Genomic DNA, 24,746 nt, shown 5'->3' with positions numbered 1-24,746 from the left:
TACAAACCTTATGAAGCAGTGTACATGTGTGCAGAACCCAAGTGCAACAGGACAACATTGACACGAAGAATAAGCGGTGTAGAAAGCCATGACTTTAGGAGGAAACGTGCAAACACAGCCCATTCCGTTTGCTGTATGTCCTGTGTGCTATGATTTCTGCCCCGTTTCCAGCTATATCTTAAATGTTGCAAATTATCCACGTTGTAATTTATAGCTTGGGTGGTTCATCGCCTAAAATAACTTATTTCAGTGAACGAAACAATTTGGCTGGAGATATACACGGGTATTACTAATCAGAAAATATAGAAATTTTGCAAACAGAATTTGCCCCTGTCAATACGAAGCAACATATTGTTGAGGAAGTTCATATGATTTCACGGTATGGAAATGCAAACCTAGAAATCATGGACACAAGAAGAATGATAAAAATTGTTTCCGTTTTTCTTTTCGTTCTTTTTGTGCATTTTATGTGCATACCTTTCCTTACCAGGGTCTGTCCGCTTTTCAAGTACCCGTTTTTTCATTACCAAACTATGAGCATACTGTAATCACAAGTACGGGGCTCAATTTACAGCATTTCCGTTTTATGGAACTCACAGTTTTTCTTATTTGCAATATACAGGCAATTCCGTGATCACATCTACAGAGCTCACCATTTTCCATTTAACGGAAATAATTTTTATGGGCTGTCCGTGTTACGGAGACCCCGTTTTTCATTTACGGGAAAGTGCCCGGCAACGTTTTACCTTCAACTTTCACCGTAAACTGAAGAAAGGTTTTTTTACAGTGTAGCCAGCAGCAGGACCAGCAGCAGGAGGAGGCATGGTAGACTGTGCGTTGTCGACTTCCTCGACGCGGATGGCAGACTGGTTTTCGAACCTGCTTCTGGCGGAGGGCGTCGGTTGTCGCTCGTCTTGTTTTTGCTCCGATACGAGATTGGGGGGCCGAAGATCTGAAGCACGGGAAACGTGCGGGGAGCGAAATGAAGGGTCATCATGACGGGCTGCGTCCAGCGCTGCCCTTCGACTACCGCGAATCGAGCTGCTGCCGGCAGATAACCAGGCGCTGACGCGACAACCATGTAGTCACCCGGCCGCAGCATGCGCCAAAACTCGCCTTGGTCAGATGTCCAGAAGCCCACGGGCCGGCCCCGGACCGTGAGCAGGGCGTGCTTTACAAAAGTGCCACGAACATCCTGCACGTGAGCCTTTTATCGTCACTGAATCAGCGCAACACTTCCTCCACATGCCACGAAGCGCGCCGTGGCTAATTCATATAGGATACTATGCTATTGTGCACAAATAGCGAACGAAGCGCTGGGGTCTAGTTTTGCGAGAGTAACTGCTTGTCTCACACCAGGGTGAATTAGAAAGTCTTTGCCCCTACTTTTCATTAGCCAACATAAGGTACATACAAATAATTAAAAATATACGTATTATTCTACGTACGTTACACTATTTTTCTGCACATTCCCAACACCGCTTGAGACATTTGTCCAAGCGGAGCGCTTGATTTGAAATGCCCGTGGGGTAGAATTCGTCAGGCTGACTCTGGAACCACCACCGGACTGCTGTCTTGGCTTCATCGTTGTACTTGAACCACTGTCCCGCCAGGAACTTCTTCAACGTGCTCTAAAAATTGGAAATCTCAAGGGGCGAGGTACGGACGGTATGCTGGGTAGTCCAGGCTCTTCCAGTCAAATGACTGGAGCTTGTCGGCGGTTCTGATTGCCACATGTGGCCTTCCATTGTCGCGGAGGATAGCGGCGTTGTCTACATAGAGAATCCCACGGCGTTTTCGCCTCATGGCAGTCAGCAAACGTGACAGTATTGAACAGTAGCTTGATTGTGACAACTTCCGCCTTTAAATCCAGCAGGAGCAGTTCTCGGTGATCCCATATGACCGCTAACATCAATTTCCCAACCGATGGCACTGACCAGATGTTTTTACAGTGAATCTGTATATAGCTACCCTGCAGCGGTGGTCGATATCCGTCCGCCTACGCGTCGCGCCGACGCGAAAAACATTTCGTCTCCAGTTTCTCGCGAATTGTATGTAGCGCTCAATTTTATGTAGGTATCTTGCAAAACATCAAACTCAAAATGGCTCATAAGATGACCCTATCGTTACGCCTAGTTTCATTTATTTGTCCTAATTAGTTCACAGTTAGTTCACAGTGAAGTTCGAAACGTCACAAAATTCCCGCCTGCTGTCAATACATGACCGACTACGGAGAGAGTATGGTTGCAGAAAATGGCTGTAACTCTTGTTTTATCGAAATAGGAGTTATCCCAATGCAAATTATATGACAATTAGCCTCTAAGACGACCCTAGCATTACGCTGAGTTTCATCTACTATTGATCATTATGTAGCTCACAGTGAACTTGTAAATATGGAGAAATTCCCAACTGATGTCAATACATACGAGAGGGAAACGGAGAGGCGCATGTTTGTCTGCTAGAATAAAACTCTAGTCCTTCCAAGTTTAATTCAGCTAATGAACTAGGATGTATGCTCAATCGCGAATTACAAACAAACGTGTTTTGTTTCGTTCCCTCTCTTGACTGCGCGCCGGTCAACGTATATCGTAGCTCGTTTTGCAGCTCGGTATGGCGGCCACCTGCGTCCTATAAGCTGTTACCACGAATGGGCTCTGTACGTTGCAGTTAGGTCATAGTCGCCTAGGGTACCTTATAATAACAATAATAATAATAATAATAATAATAATAATAATACATATATGTTCATGTATGCGTTGATTGTGGTTAAACACCATATCTTCGCTGCTCGTCCTTCTTCACAGCGTGCACTGTAAAAAATTTTTCGTTAAATATACTGACATTTCTTGGCAGCTGCCTTGCCAGAAAATTTCTGGAAAGCTCCATTTTATCGGAGCGATCGAGCAACGTTTACAACAGGCCATCCAATGCGTAGAAAACTACCTCGTGGGCACGGGACTCGCCTGCTCAGCCGAAAAATCCGAACTGCTGCTATATAGACCAGTCAGAAAGGGGCACCCACCTAAATGCTACACCCCCCTGGAACAGGAGAAGATCCAATTAACGGCATCAAATGGCCTACCCATCCCGATAGTAGAGAAAATCCGGGTACTAGGAATGATGATAGAGCATAAGGGTGGCAATGGTGAAGCACTTCGCAAGATAACGGCAAAGGCCACCAGCACGATGCAGCTCATTCGACGCATCACCAATAAACACGCGGGCATGCGCGAAGGAAGCGTCATCCGACTCATGCAAGCCTTCGCCATTTCTCAGATAAGGTACACGGCAGCGTTTCACAACTGGACGGTTGCGGAAAAAAACAAGCTCAACGCGCTCATACGCAAGGCGTACAAATGTGCGTTGGGACTTGCGCCTGGAGTTAGCACCAGCAAGCTCTTAGAACTAGGCCTACACAATACGCTCGAAGAACTCGTGGAGGCGCAACAAGTGTCCCAACTTGAACGCCCATCCAAGACCCGCCCGGGCAGACACGTACTTGAAAATCTCGGCATCACATACCACTCACAACATGGCGTCAAAGTAGGCATTCCAAGACCCATACGCGAGCAACTATACGTACCCCCATTGCCTCGCAACATGCACCCCCAACACCCCACGGGGAGGCGTAAAGCCAGGGCACAACAAATGAACAAAAGTTACTCTAACGGCAAGGAGGCGGTCTTCGCCGATGCAGCCCGCTATCGAGACAGGAAGAGTTTCGTGGCGGCAGTTACTAGCCACCGAGGCAACCACCTCACGAGCGTCATCGTGAACACGGCACATGCCGAAGCGGCAGAGGAAGCGGCCATAGCACTGGCCCTCACACAAACCAAAGCTACATACGTGATCTGCGACTCGCGAACGGCAATTCGCAATTTTGCAAATGGGCGCATCTCGCAAGAGGCGTATCAGATACTCCAGCGACATCCCATACACCAGGGAGAGGCCGACGTTGGTAACCAAAGGCATTTGCTATGGATCCCGGCACACACTGGAATGAGCACCCCCAACCAAGCGCCTCACGGCGTTGCTCGAGGCCTGACTCACCGAGCAGCATCGGAGGAAGAGCCCCCGCGGGGTTGTGCAAACGTCTGGGCATGGGAGGATCGTATGACCAGTTTTCACGACATCACGGCACACTACCAATTACAAAGACGCATATACCCATTCCCTCACGCTAGGTTAGACAGGACGCAAGCAGTACACTTGACACAGATTACAGACAGACTCTTACAGAAACCCCAGACTCATGCACGCCATGTATTCAGACATGTACACTACAAACAGATGCACATCGTGTGGCGAGGTTGCCACACTAAATCACATGTTATGGGAGTGTCGGGACCTCACAAACAAGTCGGGCAGTGCCGACCCCTCCATCTCTTCCACCGCCAGCCTCCAGTCACGCTGGATGACCGCAGTGCTCAGCTCTGACCTTACAGCACAACTCTGGGCCATCCAGCGAGCCGAGGAAGACGCATCGAGACAAAGTCTCGGAACCGCGTCCGCGGCGGGGGCCCAGACCCACTAAAAAGACGCCGGACTCAAATCTTGTTGATTTGAAATAAAAGTTTACGCTCTCTCTCTCCATTTTATATTTTTCTTTCCTGTGTTATGTAACAAGCTCTTTCTATATAGTATATCAAGAGCAATTTTGTGTTTTGCATTACAGGAAAAGTTCTGTTTTCTGTTGAAAATATTTCTGTTATCTTAATAATATTTTCTCTTTTATTTCAAAGGAAATGTATACCTAAAACAGGTATCCATGTTGAGGCACATAAATACTTCTGTTTTCTGTTTATATTTCTAGATTACTTGAATTTCTTTTCTCCGCTGTACATGCGTGTGATGTGTAAAGAAAATTTTCTATCGTGATGAATAACGGGCGAACCAGGACTGTCACAGAAACCAACGCTTTGAGAGGGCATTTTTCTTCGTGAGGGCAGTTGCCGCCCTCACGAAGAGAATTTCTTTGCCGAAACGTTGACTGCAGCGCACATTCCTTGTTCGACCACAGTTTGTCACTGCTAGACTCCATCTTCATGTGAACGTTTCTCATGTTTGAATTTTCTATGGCGCGTCACATACTTATTATAAAATAACAAATATCACACAATTATATGCAGCTCGTCTCAAAAGAAATGTTAGGCTGTGTGTCCAAAGCTGAAAATGTTCAACTCCAGCGCAGTCTCCGTTTTCACTTTACTCAGTTTTCTTGAGCTGCTGTTCAATACGGTCAGCACTTTTTAAGAAATGATTTGTAATTTAGGACATTGTAGAAGCAAATGAATTTATTTTTTATTTTACATCAAAACATCACTAGACTCGGAAATTAGGTTCGGAAAACAAGCAGCACCGCTTTTCCTCCAGGTGTTATAAAAGCTGATAAGTCAATTTCTCAGGCTATAGATAAGCTTCCGCTTGCCATGGCGCGCGTACGATGAGAAGGAAGACCAGGAAAAAGTACATGCCCTTTCAAAGCAAAACAAACAAGGTAAATAAATACGCAAATCTTTGCGTATAATAGGCACTAATGGCGAAGTTATGGAACTCCCCCGACCCTGACAGTAAATTTGCTTTGAATTAGTCACGGCCTGCATTGATTCACACATTTGCGACACACTATAGCATCAGGTTGGGTGTGCAGTGTGTACGAGGCATCACGGTAGGTGTGCATTATGTCACAGTGTCCAAATATCATGAAGTGCACACTGAAGAGATGTACGTTATTTCAAGATGCAGATACAATCAAATGCTTTTTTATGTAAAAGGGAACTGTTCTGTAAAGCCTGATATTGGTTTAGCCACCGCAGCTGAGTCGCAAGATAGCAAAGCTGTTCAAACCTGAATATTGCTTAATTTCACTATAACGCTTGCTTTTTTTTTCTATGAATGAATTCTGGGGTGTTGCGTGCCAAAACCCCGATTTTATTATCAGGCACGCCATAATGGGAGACTGCGGATTAATTTTGATCACCAGGGGATTTTCAGCGTGCCCTGCGTTAGAGGCGTTAGAGGCATTTTTGCATATCGGTCCTATTTAAATACTACTACCGAGGCCGGGATTCGATCGCGTGACCTCGTGCTTAGCAGCGCCACACCATAGCCGCTTAGGCACGGCGGCATTATTTTTTTTCTCGATAAACCAAGGAACCAGATATTTCACGGAGTCATGCGGGACAAAGAGTAGGTGGCAGCACTAACACTGCGGCAAATGATGCTACAAAGAAGAGCTGAACTACAGTTTGTTTAAAAATATATAAGTGTTTTATTTTAGAGCAAGAAAAACTGATGGTTAAATAAGTCAAGTGAAAACAAAACAGAAACAGCGAACGTCTTGCTACAGTGCAAGAGGACCAGCTTATATATCAAACCATAATGGTGCTGCAAAAAAAAAAGAAAAAGCTCAAAGTGGCCCCAGCATAACTTTGATGAATATTATTGCTTTAACACTCAGACGGGAGGACACCTGATTGTGGAGACAACTTTGCTGCAAGGCCATGCTGCTTGCTTGGGCGCTGAATCTTGGTTCCGCTCTCCCTTCTCATGTTGCGACTTACCTCAAAACAACAGTGGTGCTTTAATATACATATTGCAGTAGCATGATTGTACAGAGCAAGACTTTTTTGGAAGAGTGGTCAGCAAAGCGCTGAAGTGTGTGCGTGTGTGAGTACTGCGTGAGAGGCCACTTCCAAATAATTTATTCAATTCAGACGACTAGTTAGTTTCAGGTAACTAACAGAATATTAGTACGTGGCCAGTCAGCAGCACTGAATACATTTTGAAACAAAAAGCACTAACCATAGGGCAAAATGTATACGCCCCCCCCCACACAACACACGTACACAGCACACACATGCACACGCACACAACACACATGCACAGAACGCACACACAACTTCATGTTGGTGGCCGCTTTTTCTTTAAAAAATGTAGAAGCGTATACAGTACATTGCACTTAGAAGGTTCATATTATTATTGCCAATATGCACTAACCTAGAGGATGTGCGAACCCCAGGTTAATGATGCATCTGTGGTGTCTTCTTTTAAGTAGAGGTAAGCCTACAAAAGTCCAGAGGTTCAGAATTTCTATTGCTTCCTTTTAAAGAAACAACCATCGATGAAGAGAAAGAAAAACATCTCAAGTTGTTCTCAACTGGTTCAGCTATAGGTGTAACTGCCACCCTCCCGTTGTCTTCGCCATTTTGTTGGTTCTTTTTTAGCGTGTCACTTATTCATTACAATATTAAAATACCGTTTCTGCAACTATGGTTGAAATACCTTTTAAAACATGCAGCCAGTTAGAACGTGATATCAAAAACGAATATGCACATTCTCCCCTGACTTCCCCGTTTGTAACTCTTCTAAACTACTCTTACTATTCATTTGAGGACACATGTTGAAATTGCAGAACTGAAGCCGATCAGTGGAGAAGTAATGCAATGACTTGATTGCTTCTTGGCCTCAATTTTCGAATTTCTACATATGCTTCAAATAGAGCATTCATGAAGCTAATCAGTGAATGGTTTAATTAGTAACCTAAACATTGGAATCTGTCGATCAAGTGAAGTCCACTTAACCTAATCCATTTCAATTGGTCGAATTGTGGTACGTGCTTCATGCAGTTATCTTTTATTTTACGAACTTAAAAAAAAAAGTCGACCCTTTTGCCCGGAAGACGAAGCATCGATTGCGATAGCAAAGTACTTGACAGCTATAAAAATTAAATATACTAGCTTTATGGGCAGTATAAACTTGAAAACATTAGCTTACTAACTGAATTAACAAGCATGGAGGAAACTTCAAGGCGTCGCCTTGCGTACATTCCTTTTTATAAATAAAAAGACGCCGTTGTCAAAAATTTTGATTGTGCGGAAAGGAATTATTCTTAATTACAATGCAAACCCAGCAGGGCGAAAAGTGAACAACGTTGCAGAATGTTTGCTATATTTAGCCAATATTATTTCGTATAAACGCGTTCTTTTAAAAAATGATGGCCCAAACACAAATTCAAACACTAAATGAGAGCAATGGAAATACTATGGGCACGCGTTATGAAGAAAAGATTTTCGTGGTGCCAAACGACGGGGAAAATGTCGGTATACGCATTCCTCCCGGCCACCATTGCATATGGCTGCTCATTAGCATAATTCGCGCGGATCGTCGCGCCACAAATTATGGCGGAAAATCTCTGGAATGGCGGCCAAGCGCCAACGTCACGCAACGTCAAATTGACGCTTACGAAACGGCCCTTCCTGTGACGCTCTCCACAACGTATTCCTTCAGCCAATCAGCAAGCTGGCATTGCGGCTATCTTGGATCGCTTCCACATATTCGCGAAATTGCAGATGCATTGCACTGGCTTGTGCACGCTCCCGCTCCCTTTCTTTTTGAAGCGCTAACGTCGCAATATAGCTGCCAAGGACCAAGAAAATGCATTAGTCGCTAAAATTTGCAGCTCCACGTCACGTTTCGTTATCTAGATGAAAACGTAAAATTGCATTTTTCAAAACTTCCGTTTCCCGTACAAATTTCAAGGCACGTGAGCTTCCCACAGCCACTGAGAGAGTCAACACAGCGGATAATAGCGGCCGTGCAGCCGCCATGCGTGTCGAGAATAGAGCCTCAATTTCGAGATACGGCGCGTGGTTGCGCACGCAAAGTACGCATTTGGCGAAATCGAAGCCACCCCCCCGCCTCCCTCCTGTGCTGCCTCCGTCAGTTCCCCTCGCGCCCGGTCGCAAAATCCGCAGTTGCAAACAAATCACACGTCAGCTACTTTTGTAACAATGTCTAGCAAAATGGGACAAGGTAGAAAATGGTCCTGATAATTTGAAGTGTTGGACACATTACGTTACCTGTGTACTATTAGTTACGTGAAATTGTGACTCATGCTGCCTTGATACTTCTTTTTACTAAATTGTATTGCTGCAGTTCCACTTATGCATATTTTGACCATTTGTTTCTGATTTTCGCAGTTCACCATTTATATATTTAGTTATTCTTTGTCAGAGTCTGGAAGCGAAACTAGCCGACAACATGCGAGCAATTATTCGTGGCCACGAGCGTGATGACAGCATATTTTCACGGCTCGGGTACTAACGCCTTCTTCTCTGTACTTTTAAAAAGCGCAGATAGTACACAAGGCCACGCAGTCCGGTGTTCCCGCTAACTATCTTCAAAAGGAAATTACGTAGTCAGCGGCCAGGCAAACTTATTTCCCGATGGTAACGCAATAAAACACTCGAACTGCCGCTAACGAAGCACCAAAATCAATAATGGATATGATGTGCCCTCATATGCGGCCGGTTCATATGCCAGCATCAAAACAAATAAAATAATAAACAATAGAAAAAATTTGCACTTTGCGGTCACTTCAATAAACTAAACACTTAATCGTACCTAATAGCTAACGGTTCTAAGTGAGCGTTGTTGAGAGCCGACGCATGCTTTTTTTTTCTCGCAGCCACAGCAAAGACAAGTACATTCCGGAAAGGCAAGCAAAGACAATAATACATTTGTCAAGCCCACTGGCCAGCCCTTACCTGTCCTATAACAAAAAACTGACGGTAAATTTGATATCCAAATCCCACGTTACTTCACAAAGCTCAACCTACGCTGAAATCTCGGAACATGTAGTTGGTAAATTGTGTCACTATCGGCCTGAATTTTCTGTGCGGGCTACATTGTAGTCTTGTTCTATGCCTTGAACACGCGGAGAATAATGGGTGAAAGAATACGTCGTGCACTGTTTGTAATGTACATGAAAATAAAACCATTCACCTCTTACGATTTTCGAAAACAGAAACGGAGGCCGACATGCGTTGACTCGAAGAGCAGCCTTCTTGATTAGGGCAGGGGGCATCAAAGCAGTACCTTTAACAGCGCGCCGCACGTGGTATACGCGAAAAACAGCGTGTATGTAAATAAAAAAATTGAAAAAATTGCATTTTAAATTTTTTACGCAGTTACAATAATTTAAAACGGCTGTATTTTAGTTTTGACTCAATATATACGGTAGAGATGAAGAAGAAGCGAAATTGCCTGTTTTCTTCTTTAACAGATTTCTGTTATATAGCATTCAAAGAAAACTTCTTTTGCTCTACAGAAAATTTTTGTAAATTTTCTTTAAATTAACGGCTTCTTTCAGAATGTGGAAGGGAAGAGGATTTTTTTTTTCACAAGTGAACTCGAATGCTTCCGCACCCTGCTCTTTTGTTCAATTACCGCGTGGAATGCAGTAGCCACATTTCATTGGCAGTAGGAATTCGGTTCAGGAAATATTCACCCGCCTCGGCATACAGTTGCAGATGATTCAGTGCAGCAATCATTCGCTGGCCTTTCATCGTGTCATCCAACTGCTTAGGCACCCACCAGCATGAAACCTTCCGGTACCCTAAGTACTCGTGAACAATGTTCCAAACACTCCCCACAAGAAATTCCAAGCTCCCGGAAAATGTCCTTGATGTGCACACGCCAATCCGCCTTCACCATTGCATCTAGACGGGAAATTTCGTCAGTCAGCGATGAACGCGGCCTCCCGAACGCTCATTGTCATGCAAGTCTTGGCGGCCGTCTCCGAAAGTCACAACAGCACCACCTCACAATTCTCAAAGTGAGACGCCTTCGCACATACGTGGGATGCATTTTCCTGCGGTTTCCGATGGGCGTGCGTCTCTTGCTCCATAGAAAACGAATCACACTTTGTTGCCCGTACGCCATGGACGTGTGAAATACAACCGCGATCCTCAACAGCTGACAGCAGCGCCGTGCCGTGGAGCCACCGGAAGGTATGGCCGGGCCGGTCCAAGAATGGACCCCCGCTGGTAATGGATATGTTCAATTCGTATTTACAGCAGTACTGTTGATAAAAGATAAGGGCAAAATCTTTCTGTTTCGCCCTCGTGTTAAAATTTATCCACCTTACCGGGCCTAACTCAATCGGTCAATGCAATGAACAATTTTTCAACACGTGGTTTAACATTTTCGTTGGAATACTTCTACTAGCAACGCCATGCACTGTCTGAAATTATCAATGAACTTTAATTATTGCTCAAATTTGACTATTTTCGGCAAAATTGGGAGTCTGAGAGATTTAAACTTTTACTTGAGAAATTGTCCAAACTAGACTCCAATGCTCTTAGCGATTCCTCAATCAAACGTCGCAAAATGGGTCGTTTGGTCGACTAGGCACCATACTTTTTAAATGAGAGCAGCAGCGAAGGCACAGAAGCTACTGTCGGTTTGTGTAGACATCCTTTCAACGTCTTGTATGTTGTAACGATGTCTCAAAAAACGATGGATGCTCATGCATGCGCGGTATTTTGATGATTGTGTTCGACTAATAACAAGTGTGACATTAACTTTTCCACCATGGGTTGCTTTTATCTATCAGCGTTTTTACAACGCATGTACAACTTATTACGAGCACTCTTTCGCCTAAAGTGGAGTTTTCACTCACACAGGAGCACGCAATCGATTACAGGCAAACATTCAACCTCAGATCGACTAGAGGCGCTATAACGTGAAGCTATTCCAAAAATCTCTATTCCAATTCTACAAGGAGCACTAAACTATTTGTCAGACAAACGTCGGGCCATCCCCAACTTCGCTTGTCTGTCACGCGACGTCACAAGAACCGCGGATGTTCCCATCAGATGTGACGTGTACACACTGATCTTGCATGACTAAACCTAACAAAAAGTATGATTATTCCTCCTTCGACGCCTATTCCCCATTGGTACTCTGGTATTGGTCAAAAGTTCTCGGATTGCGCCCACTTCGCATTTCTTCGTCACAAAACTGCGACAACTTGCCGTGTCAAAGTGACAGGTAGGCGTTCAATATACTTTAATATGCCGAACAAACCTGAATTTTCGTCTGAAAGCCAGAGACTGCCTCAATCTGAAAAGAACAAAAATGGCTGCCTGCTGATCTCTCAGGCATTTCTACTCGCACCTGCTGGTGAGCATGGATTTAGTTCCGCATAATAATCATTTTTGTGTGGCAGTAAAACGTTATCGAGCCCTTCCGTCACGTATGCGACACCTCTCTGCCAACTCTGCGGCATTTTACACCTTCAGTTGCCCGCCGCCGTGATTTGTGACTAGCGACCGCGAGATAACTAAGGGGAGGAGGGCCAATAGGAGACTCCGTACCACACTCTTCATCTTGTTATCTATTTGCACTGCGCTGGCTCGGACCCATCGAAGCCCTCTCCACTTGAGCGTGCTCCTCGCCTCTTGTCAGCCAATCATAAAGGAAGAACCTCTACGTTCAGGCAATGTTATTAGTTTTGAAATCGAACAAAAGTGACCTCTTGTGAACAAGAATAGCGTTTCATTGTGTTGTGTTAGATAGGGTCCTTTTCCTGGCATCCTTTGAGTTCACTAGACCACATAGAATCGCCGTCGCAACTAATTACGGTGCGCAGAAGTGCATCTACCACGTTCCCAGATTTCAACTCAAAGTCCTCCTCAACATCAGCCAACTCCTGCACTCAATGGCAAGGTATAATATCTGGGGGACAGCGGTGGGATTGTCCTCCAGATCCAACAACTGGTGGCAGCGCAAGGGATGAACCTTCGTCCAAAGAAATCCTGAGGAACCGGGAACAGCGAAGAAGAAAGAGCTCTCGTCCAAGAAAGTCCTAAGGAACTGGGAACAGTGAAGGAGAAAGAGCCTTCGACCCAGAGAGTCCCGAGGAACTCGGAACAGCGAAGAACAGCCTTCATTCAAAGGAGTCTCGAGGAACTTGGAACAGCGAAGAAAGAGCCTTCGCCCCAAGTAGTCCTGAGGAGTGGAAACAGCGAAGAAGAACGAGCCTTCGACCCAGAGACTCCTGAGCAACCGGGAACTGTGGACCGGTGAACCGGATGGCAGGGTGCTGCAACCGTGAGTGCTTGGTTTCATTTGCTTTTGATTTGCCAGACTTGAAATGTTGCGTGTTTATTTTGATTGTTCTAGGAGTCGGCAATTTGTTGCATATTGTTTGTTTGCACAAATTATTTAAGGAAAACAGTTCTACCTACCAGTCGGGGCAGCTGCCATGGATCTTAGAAGGTTGCCGAAGTCCTACTTGTTGTGCGACGAGTTGGGAGTTGAGGCGGATGAACAGATGAAACAGCCAGCTATCATAAAGGCTATTCATGACAGTTGCAATAGTGATGAAAGCATTAGGATTGCTTGTGATGTGATACAAGAAACATGGGAACGTGAGCGCCAAGAACGTGAGCATGAGTATCAAGAGCGTGAACGTGAGGGTCAAGAACGTGAGCGTGAGCAAAAGCAGGAGAAAAAGATGGCAACATTGAACAAACAGATACAAGATTTGCGGCAGTTAAACGCACAAAGAAAACGGCTGCCTGAAAATTTAGTAGGTAGTACAGAGCAAGAGAATGAGGAAGCATCTAGCGGGTTTTCGTCAAAAGCCGACAAGAAGAGTAGTGCCTGTGAGATTAGCGTCACATTCTTAGGTGAACGGAAAGGGCTAGCTGCTAACCATGCCTTAGTGGCAACAGAGGCCGTTAAAAGCCATAGTGAGAGCGACGAGGTGCTGTGCCAACAGATCACTGTAGAGACAGCTAATCCAGCTATGAATTAACTGGCACAGTCACCACGCGTGTGCGTTGCATGCAATGTTAACGAGGTAGTCAACGCAGCACAGAGTACTGCTTACCCGACAGACGTGGGCACCCATGTCGAGTCAGATCTGTGTACCAACCTGAAGTGCCAGCTGGACGATGCAGTTGAGGAGGAGGAGTAGATTTTAATGAAGACAAAGGAGGAGAGGTCAGCCTGAAGAGCGTGCCTCTAGCCTGCTACTCCTCACTAGGGAAAGGGGAAGTGGGAAATACAGGTAAAGGTAGGTGGTGGGTGACTATGTTATGGTACAATGAGATACTATATACACGTTGTCCTATATGCCGATGCGCACTGTAGACGCAATACACGTAAGAGCAATCTTGTCACAAAAAGTTATTGCGCAAACACATTTCGCACTAACTGCACGTCTCACAGCTTCTAGAGGCGATCGTCTAAGCCAGTCTCACTTAAAAAGCTCAAAAGTGATTTTATGGCACGTTGGGCACAGTGAACACTCCTCCACGCGCCCAAAAGCTTTTCTTCTGAAAAAGGGCGGGAGTCCAAGCTGTCAACTGTAGATTTGAGTGTTCTTCGTTCGGCCGCATACTGAGGGCACAAGCAAAGCACGTGAGCTATTGTCTCGAGAGTGTGACAGACGCTACATTCAGGGTCCCGTGTTTGTCCAATCTTATGAAGGTATCGGTTGGTGTATGCCACACCCAGCTGTAATCAGTTGAGGGCAATTTATGCAGTTGAGGGCAGCACGCAGGACTGCGAGACGCGTAGCTTAAGGGAAGACAACTGCATGGTTCAGAGATCGGTGCAACTATCTGCCCAACAAGGTAACCGAGAGGATGATTTAGTTAGCAATCATTCGGACTGTGCGCGGGAGACAGCGATCGAGACCGACGAATTGTGTGTCGATGCACAGCGTGAGCTGGGCAGTGCAGTAGAGGGCAGTACGCAGGACTGCGAGCCACGTAGCTTAAGGGAAGACAACTGCATGGTTCAGAGATCGGCGCAACTATCCGCCCATCTAGGTAACCGAGAGGATGATTTAGTTAAGAATCATTCGGCTGTGCGCGTGAGACAGCGATCGAGACCGACGAATTGTGTGCCGATGCACAGCGTGAGCTGGGCAGTGCAATAGAGGGCAGTACGCAGGATTGCGAGGCGCGTAGTTTAAGGGAAGATAACTGCATGGTTCAGAGATCGGTGCAACTATCCGCCCATCTAGGTAGCCGAGAGGATGATTTAGTTAGGGATCATTCGGACTGTGCGCGTGAGACAGCGATAGAGGCCGACGAATTGTGTGTCGATGCACAGCGTGAGCTGGGCAGTGCAGTAGAGGGCAGTTCGCAGGAGTGCGATTTGCATAGCTCGAGTAAAGCCTGCTGCATTGTTGCAGAGTCGGTTCAGCTGTCTGCCAGTGGAGGCATAGAGAGAGTTTATTTAACGGGAAATCACTCAGGCTGTGCGGGTAGGAGAGCGATCCGGGCCGACGATATGTGTACCTGCCAGCTGGAGGCACGAAAATGTGGCACAGGCACGTACCCAGGATTTTTTTTCGGGGGGGGCCCACCAACGTTACTAGACTAGCTTAAGTTTTAAAACTCGGCGCCGTTGCGCGGAACCGCCACGCGCCCGCGCCTTCGTGGCGCTGCAGTCGCGCCCGGCTTCACTTCCTCACTAGCCGGCTACGCGGGCGGGCCGGACTAAGCACGCGGTGCAGCGTTAGTGTATTCTGTGAAGTTATGATGCATGCTCCTAAGGTCGCTCGGCTCGGCCGTGTGCGCCAGTCGATCTACGGGGTTTTGTTTGGTTCAGTGGAACCCAGAGCTAGAACCGGTGGTGGCGCACCTTTGGTTGGTCGCGCTGCTCCGCGGACGGCTTTGGTGCTCTGCATGGTTGTATGCCTTGGCCTCTTTTGCGCCGAGACAGTCCGAGGGTCAGTCAGGCTTGAGTCCTGTAAGACCGACATGGCTGTTTGTGCGTTGAGTGCAGTGACTTTGTGTTGCTGCACCACAACAGCCCCCTTGTCCGGGAAGGACCGTTGACCCGAACCAAGTCCCCCCACCCAGTCAGGCCGGGTTGTGGGGGAGAACCGGGGTCAATGTATCGAATTATGCTGGGTTGATGAGTACATGAACGCTCATGGACGCGGTGCCTTCAAAGGTGCCAAGTCCTCTTCCCATCTGACAGCGGTTCTGTGGTTCGTTGTTGGCGGCGAATTTCAGCAAGCATGTCATCCGTGAAACTGTAGCCTTCGCCGAGTTTCTTAAGAATATCAGCAGACGATGCCGACGTGCTGCGTACCTGGCTGCTTAGGCCGCTATCGGAACGATGTCGACAGTTCGGCGCACCACTTTTTCTGTGCTCCCAGCAACGCGACGCTTCGCTCGGCGTGAAACAGAGCGATTCCTCATGCCGACCGGGAACTCACTGCGAAATCAACGGCACGCGCTTGTGCCACTGCTCCCGCGTTCGTCGTCGTCTTCCACAGCTGGCTGTGTGGCCGTTCATCTTTCCAGCGTAGAATTTCACTTCACTTCTGTCGTCGTAATGGGGAGGCCGCCTTTACGGGGGTATGAGCCATTGCTTAAGGGAGTATGAGCCACTCATGGTCATACGTAACGGAAAGATTTAATTTTGAAGAAATTTAATTTCGAAGAATCACAAGCAGCAAATCGCAGGCGAAGGCTGCTAACCACGCCGCTGAGCAAACTCGAGACATCGAACGCAAGCGACAACTGCGGACATACCGTCAGTGAAGTCGTTCTCTCTCGCAGCCGATTGTGTGTGTAACCTCATAACTGAGAAATACTTTAATGAACCCTCGGGATTAACCCAGTGATAAACACAGGGGCCGCACGTTTCAGCTTCGCTGATTAAGCATCTTCACGGAATAAAAAATCCGACTTTTTTTTGTGTCTGTGGCTTGTGTGTACAAAGACCAACCTCATCTTTCTTTTTATAGCGCTTCTTTGGCGTGGTGAGAAGCTTCGGTGAGGATGAAGATCATCCTACAATCACGCACTTTGACCAAATATTCAGGCTCATGAGCCTAAACTGCGGGAGACAGGAACAAATAACATTTAGAAACGCAGCTTCTTCGCTTCGCTGTACGTGTTTCGTACTTTCGTTCAGTGTACCCTTCTTTCAGTATTAACGAACTGGCGCGATAAATCTTATTGCTGTAGGTGGATACCGCTTTCTCGTGGTATCACTAATTCGGACAAGGGAGAACGCCAGCGAGCGTGAAACACGCGCAAACTGCCCGTCCGCACGAGCTCAAGGCTGTGACGAGGCGTCTCCAGTGGAGCCCGATGGAACAGCGTTGCCCTCTGGCGGCTGTCATAGAAGTGGCGACAGCGGCTGTAAGCGCGCGGGCGGGGAGTTTTACAACTGAAGCTAGTCTAGTAACGTTGGGGCCCACCACCTCCATCATCATCATCATCATCATCATCATCATCATCATCATCATCATCATCATCATCATCACCACCACCATCATCATCATCACCACCACCACCACCACCACCACCACCATCATCATCATCATCATCATCATGTTTTATGTCCACTGCAGGACGAAGGCCTCTCCCTGCGATCTCCATTTACCCCTGACCTGCGCCAACCGATTCCAAATAGCGCCCGCGAATTTCCTAATTTCATCGCTCCACTTAGTGTTTTGTCGCCCTCGATTGCGTTTTCCTTCTCTTGGTACCCATTCTGTAACCCTAATGGTCCAACGGTTATCTAACCGGCGCATTACATGACCTGCCCAGCTAGATTTTTTCCTCTTGATGTCAATTAGAATATAGTCTATACCCGTTCGCTCTCTGATCCAAACCACTCTCTTTCTCTCTTAACGTTATGCCTAGCAATCTTCGTTCGATCGCTCCTTGCGTGGTCCTTAACTCGCTCTCAAGTCTCTGCCCCATATGCACTGGCAAAATGCACTGATTGCACACCTTACTTTTCAATAATTATGGTAAGCTTCCAGTCGGGAGCTGGCAATGTCTGCCGTATGCGATCCAACCTATTTTTATTCTTCTGTAAATTTCCTTCTCATGATCAGGGTTCCCTGTGATTAATTGACCTAGGTAAACGTACTCCTTCACAGTCTCTAGTGGCCGACTGGCGATCCTGATCTCTTGTTCCTTTGCCCGGCAATTTATCATTATCGTCATCTTCTGCATATTAATATTCAACCCCACTCTTACACTCTCTCTGTTAAGGTCTCCAATCATTTGTTGTAACTCATCTGCATTGTTGTTGAATAGAACAATGTCATCGGCAAACCGAAGGTTGCTGAGATATTTGCCGTCGATATTTACTCCTAAGCCTTCCCAGTTTAATAGCTTGAATTCTAAGCACGCAGTGAATAGCTTTGGAGAAATTGTGTCTCCCTGTTTGACCCATTTCTCTATAGGTATCTCCCTGCTTTTCTTGTGTAGAATTAAGGTAGCTGTAGAACCTCTGTATATATTCTTACGCGAAGGACGAGTCAGTAAGACGAGAAACTATTTACAGATTATATTTACAACAATGGTTGCAGCGCTGACCGTTTAGATTCACAGCGCTAGCCCAGTTCGTTCTTCCTTCTCTTTTCTGGAGTGATGGCGCCCACGTACCTCATTTACACAAACAAATACCACACGCATGTAGCAATATTTTTCAAGCTTTTTACGTAAGCGTTCTGTAGTCCTTAATTACGTAGTGCCTCTAGACTGCTGGTGTCTCTACTGAATCAAATGCATTTTCGTAATCTCTATAAGCCACATAGAGAGGCTTATTGTACTCTGCAGATTTCGCGATAACCTGATTGATGACATGGATGTGATCCATTGTAAGGTATCTCTTCCTGAAGCCAGCCTGTTCCCTTGGTTGACAAAATCCAGCGTTGCCCTCATTCTATTGGTGATTATTTTGGCAAATATCTTATATAATACTGGGAGCAAGCTAATGGTCCTATAATGTTTCAATTCTTTAACGTCTCCTTTTTTGTGGATTAGTATAATGTCTGCATTCTTCCAGTTTTCTATGACCCTTGCAGTCGATATACACTTCGTATAAAGAGTCGCCAGTTTTCCAAGCATTATGTCTCCTCCATCTTCGATTAAATGGACTGTTATTCCACCTTCTCCTCCCACTCTTCATCGTTTCATGTCTTGCAGGGCCCTTCTGACCTCATCGCTAGTTATAGGAGAGTTTCTGTATCCTGTTCATTACTGTTTCTAAGTGAGGTATCGTGACTCCTCTGGGTACTGTATACAGGTCAGCTTGGAATTTTTCCGCTGCTTTTACTATATCTTCGAGATTGCTGATGATATTATCCTTCTTATCTTTTAGTGCATACATCATGGTTTGTCCTATTCCAGGTTTCTTTTTTACTGATTTCAGGCTGCGTTCATTTTTTACGGCTTCTTCAGTCTTTCTCATGTTATAGTTTCGAATAGCAGTTATTTTCGCCTTGTTGATCAGTTTTGACAGTTCCGCGAATTGCGTAACGCTGTGCGGCCGCCACTCCCATACAACCGCGTAGAGCGCAGGACTCTGCGATTCTAGACGTACTGCGCTCACCGAGAAAGGTTAGAAAAACACTCACATAAGCACAGCAGAGAAGTGGCTACGTGAGGTGGTTCGACCGATAACTGTAGAAGCGTCATTCAAAGCAAGTAATTATTCTCCACTTCCGGCGGCGTTTCCTCTACTTCCTTTTTAAATAAAAAGATGTTGATCCATAAATATTCTCATAAACAACAGTCAACATTTTTGGTTATTGCGTTGGCTCTCTCCCTTAGTAGATCGCTTAATTTCTCAACTCCTTGCGATTTTTGTTTCCAGTTGCCAAATTTGCACGAAAAGTGCTATACAATTAGGGAAAAACAGACGAGCTAACGGGCGACAGTCATCTTGCTAATGGGTTTAAGGATTATTGCAGGGTTTCATGATGGACGCTCTTTCACATTATTTTATTTCCCACCTTATCTAACCCATATCACATGTATACGGTTCCGGGCATCTGCCAGCGTCGCGGCGAGCCGTAACTCAAGGAAATAATGAAGCACAGGGAAAACTTAAACGCAATTGGCGTTTTGTCCGGCCGCAACTCGTTCCATGAGAGTATACAGACCAGCTAAGTAACAGCCGCATCCCTCTCCTGGTCCCAGGATCAGCCTAAACAAAGAAGGTTGAACTAACAAAAGCAAGAGCTATGCGCGTGACGGTGGAATAGATGGTGACAACTGAACGCATCTCGAGTTAATCGCGCGGGTGCGGAATCTATGAGAAAACTGTCCTTCACATTACAAGAGATGCCGATAACTACCGCCATCTAAAAGGAGTGAAAAAGGCAGCATAAGGCTGACCGATGAACAGCTGCCAAGTCTCAACATTAATCTGGCGGCGCTTTAGGAATGTGTGATGAGTGGTGGCGTGGGTGGGGAGGGGGGGGGGGGGGGGTATGCCACTTGATTTCGGGGGTGGCCCGGGCCCCCCCGGGCCCCCCCCTGGGTACGTGTCTGATGTGGCATGAAAAGAAATTCGAGGAACAAGCGCTGTAGAAGGAAGCGCCATAAAAATCGGAGTGCAGTGAATAATGTAGCGCAGCCAAAGATGGCGACAGACGCAAAAAGGCAGTGCACGAAGAAAAGTGCGGTCGTGGACGATGTGTGAGCATCAAGCACGTTCGAGCCACCGGTCAAAAAGAGACCAAGAAGCATGTTCTGCGCCAACGCGGACAAAGAGCACGGGGCAGTTACGTTCCTTGTCGTTCCGTCGTTCTTTTCGGAGTGCAGCAAGTAGTGCGAAGGAGCGCAAGGTGGCAAGACGAGACGAGGTGATAGGAAGCCGCGACGCGGTCATTCGAATTCATGATGAAAGCCTGGTGCGAGGACGCAAATTTGCAAGACACTGCAATGTCTTGAAGAGGCTGGTGGGGTATTGGTCCTTTTGTTGTTCCTGGATAGCCAGAATAGCTTTCGAAACGCGACCACACCGAGTACGGCTCAAAGTATGACTCCATCGTAAATAATTGGAACGGCCCCATACCAAGACAGTTTTCGTGGAAGTGAAGGGTGTTGTGCTTTCATTTTTTTTAGCATTTGAAAATTTTCGCTATTGAAGACTAAAGTTTTTTTTCAATAGGTAAGGTATGAGCTTTGTTGATGTTTTCGTTTGAGAAGCTCGGAGATTTGCAAGATGCATTTTATCTAAACCGCTAGGTTCGCGAGATGTCAATTAATCTATATATTGGCTTTGTTATTGCGAGTAACCTTAAGCGGCAAGGCTATCGTTGAGAGCCCTCTAGTAACGCGCGTGTGCATTGGTTAGCCTTCTTCATCTTTAGAAGTGCTTTCGAAATTTTTAAGGTTAAGCGCGTGGGTTTTCAGTAAGTGCATAATTTGCACTGGAAAGCGTTCTTATTTCCATTAGCGCGTGTCCTGTGCGGACGGAAGGAAGCAGAATGTTTATGACTGGGTGCTTCTATCACATTCCCCAGGTGCAGCACATCCAGAAAAGTTGGCGTCCCCCACCTTGTGTGCCGCATGTGGAGCTATTGTCCCACAGCTTGACTCTTCCCGAAAGTGTAGTGGTAGCCTGGCACGATTCCGCGTAACGTGGGTCTCGAGCAAAGCAAGTTTGCGGCTCTGAAAGATCGCTCGAGAACGACGGCTGTAAGTCACCGTGAAGCCCTCGAAACCCGCATCCGCCTATTGTGACGGCGCTTGCAAACCCGGAGGGAACGACGGCGGTAATTCACCGGGAAGCTCTGGGAGCAACCTCCTCATCCGCCTATTGTGACGGCAGTTGAAGAACAGAAAGGCACTACCGGAGGCAAGTCGTCCCTCGGACAGTGAAGCCCATAGAGTCACCCCCTGAGCCGAATATGACTGCACTCGCACGGTCGCCTACCATTGGCCGGAAATGACGACACCTGAGTGGGATCGAGGATTGGCCGAACAGGACGTGACCACGAGACATCTAAGGGGTTAAAAGCCAGAGACTGGGAGCAGAACAAAATTTCATTCTTTCAATTCGTCTCTTTCGGGCTCCTTGCCATGGGCCGCAGCGTCCGAGTTCCTGCCGGCCCTCAATGACTTTATTACTGTTCACTTCTATGTATTCTCACTGTAAATAATGTAAATAAACCTTCAGTTTTCATCTCAAAGTCCCCCACAACGTCGGCCAACTCCCGCACTCAACGGCGAGATATAATATCTGGGGGACCGCGGTGGGATTGTCCTCCAGATCCATCAGCTGTTAAGACAATGCTGGGGGTCACCGCCCGATGCTTGCATCAGCGGTTACATAAATTTGACGTCATGAGATTGGAATAAAGCAGATTGGAATAGTTTTATGTCCTAGGGTCCTTGCAGTCTAATCTCTTTCAACTTAAACACCGCCTGTGCTAGTGCCCTTTTTGCATCATAACTACACAATATTGTGCAATAATCCTTATTAATGTGCAGTGCTGTATAGGAACTGAACAAATCACGCGGAAATTCCAGCGTCAGTTGAACGCGCACTTGAACAGTTTGTGGCTTAGCAAAGCTGACGGAACGCAACATACAAGGATGAGAAGGCTTCTGCATCCTCCCTGACCTAACCATTGCTTCCCGAGCCTGAAGAATGCAGCAAAAGAAAACGTGCGCAGCTTGCACTAGTGGTGCAAGTCTGGAGTGAAAAGCGGAGCTTGTGACCACCTAGCTTTTACGTGGCTTGTCTAAGTTGTTTGTAGGTTCTGCAAGATTATGCTAGGGTTTGCTAAGTTGTTCGTAGGCTTGACTAAGTTGTTTCTAGGTTTTGCAAAGTTATGGTAGGCTTGAATAAGTTGTTTCTAGGTTTTTGAGGTTATGCTAGGTTTTGCTAAGTTGTTGTCTTGGCGGGCTTAACGCTGGAAATTTTCGAGTAGTCGCAGGCCGGGATCGCTTTCTCTGCGACGTCGAGCGTTCGGGCGCCGATTATCACGTTCCACGGACTGAAACTTGAGATCCTCGATTCGGCGTCGCCTCTTCTCAGCCGTAGCTTCGGCGCGATGTTCTGGATCAGCTCGGCAGTGACACATAGCATCTCACTTTGCAGTACGGCGCTCTTCCTGGTAAGCCGCTTCTTCGGGAGTGCAGACTTTCTTCGGCCTTCCCATGGCAGCGGCACGTACACGCGCAGCAGGGAAGGTGAGAAGTGTGTCACCGTGCCTGCTGTTCCGAGCTTTTACTCGCCTGTGACGTCACGATTTCGCCTTACGCACATGACGTGCGAGAAGGTAACGTGGCTCGGTGCTCTCGCAGTTGTTGCTAGGCAATACAAGGCGGCACACAGATAGGCTGAGTTTTCTGTTAGCGCTCCACGGAAGAACTCAAACTTAAACATCTCAGCTGATAAAGCAGACCAGGTCCGTGCTACCATAAGCAAAAACAAATGCTTGCGGCACCGTCGTAGCTCTAGTTGGCCTCGTTTTTCATAAATTTGTTGAAATAATCTTCAATTGACCGTGTAACAATGTCCAAGGCGGATCCATTAGCGGGCTTGCTGTAATACTGCGTAATAGGAAAGTGTGGCGTAATATTTATCGTATTGATGCAAGCCAAAAATGTAACTTTTTCCTCCCCAGCAATTTCACCCTCCATTACGATAGTCCCGAATGCGAATTTCGAGTGCAGCATTTTAGGTGTTTTGAATTCGCGGCATATCATGGCAAAGAATTTCATTCTGAAGGACACCCGCCATGGTTGCGTAGTGGCTATAGTGTTCAGCTGCTGAATACCAGGTCGCGGGATCAAATGCCGGCCATGACGGTTGCATTTCAATGCAGGCAAAATACGAAAACACCGCTCTACTTAGCTTTAGGTGTACATTAAAGAACTCCAGGTGTTCCAAATTATTCTGCATTCTCCTACTACGGCGTGCCTCCTAACCAGACCGTGGTTTTGGCGCGAGTAACTCCACACTTTCTTTTTGAATTCTTAAGACAAGCTGCTATCGGGGGTGGGGCTGAGCCTCTGCTCTGGCAGCTCGTTTAGGAGCAGCGGCAGACGAAGCATTTCCACCGGCTGCGTCACTCATTGGTCAGAAAGAAATCGTGAACATGGGAACGCGTGGCTAGCGCGGAGCCTATTCCCAAGCGGCGGCAGTGCTGCAGGCGAATCGGCACATCAGAACGGCAAGTTGGGCCAGTTGGTTGGGATTCATGGTAAGCGTTGTAATAGCACACCCACGACAAGGACAATAGAAGGAATCAGCGCTGTGTCGTCATTTTATTCCTTCTATTGTCCTTGTATTGGGTGCACTGTTACAACCCTTACCACAAATTGGCACATGCGCCGAAGTTCAGAAGTTCACGCCAGCACTTTGTTTCCGTGATGGCCCCATGCCTTGTCGTGCCGGCAGTCCGCTTTTCTCCTCACCCTTTTCGCCTTGCCCGCCTCCTATTTCTGCATCTTGGTTGCGCTCCACCCTGCTGTCCACTTTCCTCCTCGACTGTTTCCTTTTCCTGCTGTGCTCCGCGTTCACTTTCATCTTTCGCTGTGCTCCTTCGCTCGGTTACACCGACGCTCACGCTCGACGCAGGAAAGAGCTGTGCCAAAAAATGTTTAACGCAGCGGTTCTCATTAGCTCTTAGAGCAGCCCAAGCTCCATTCTCTTTTAATTGTTAAAACCACTTGTATTGTGAATTTCTCACCAACCATTACAGTATGCCACAAAGAAAGAATGTAGTCTAATGCAAAATTATCTTTGGGGACAAGCTAATTCTTTCGTGCGAAAACTGGTCTGTGTTCTTTCGCAGAAAATAGCCCACAAATGCACACAGTATTTATATGTGGTGCAGCAATTACGCATCCCTCACTGAGTCACACGAAGGCCGTTCGTCGAGAACGTAATTGCAGCTTTACAAAGAGAAAACATACGCCGTAACAAACTTACACTGCGCTTTCGGACGTACGGTCTATAAAAGCGACATATTTACGAAACGTTTACAGATTTTATGGCTAAATTCGCCGATACATGCAAGAAACAAATCACCTACAAAGTATTCCTAAAGGTTATGGCCGCTATGGTTCTTCGAGGCTAGACATACATATTCTTGCTATGTATGGCAAATATTTTCTGTTATATTTGGTGAAGTATTGAAGAAATATGCGCATTATACTATA

General features: G+C 46.6%; 1 protein-coding gene across 1 annotated transcript in view; it reads right to left on the bottom strand.

The window, feature by feature from the left end:
* Positions 1–465: 465 nt before the first annotated feature.
* LOC139052527 (adipocyte enhancer-binding protein 1-like) overlaps positions 466–24,746 on the bottom strand; it is a 44,515-nt gene continuing 20,234 nt past the window's right edge. The window contains exon 6 of the mRNA XM_070529640.1: positions 466–1,195. Within this exon, the coding sequence (XP_070385741.1) occupies positions 782–1,195 (414 nt within the window). The 3' untranslated portion in view covers positions 466–781. The remainder of the gene's footprint in view (positions 1,196–24,746) is intronic.

This window comes from Dermacentor albipictus, unplaced genomic scaffold (genome assembly GCF_038994185.2).
Source record: "Dermacentor albipictus isolate Rhodes 1998 colony unplaced genomic scaffold, USDA_Dalb.pri_finalv2 scaffold_26, whole genome shotgun sequence".
Lineage (NCBI taxonomy): Eukaryota > Metazoa > Arthropoda > Arachnida > Ixodida > Ixodidae > Dermacentor > Dermacentor albipictus.
This window is presented reverse-complemented; position numbering and strand designations above follow the sequence as displayed.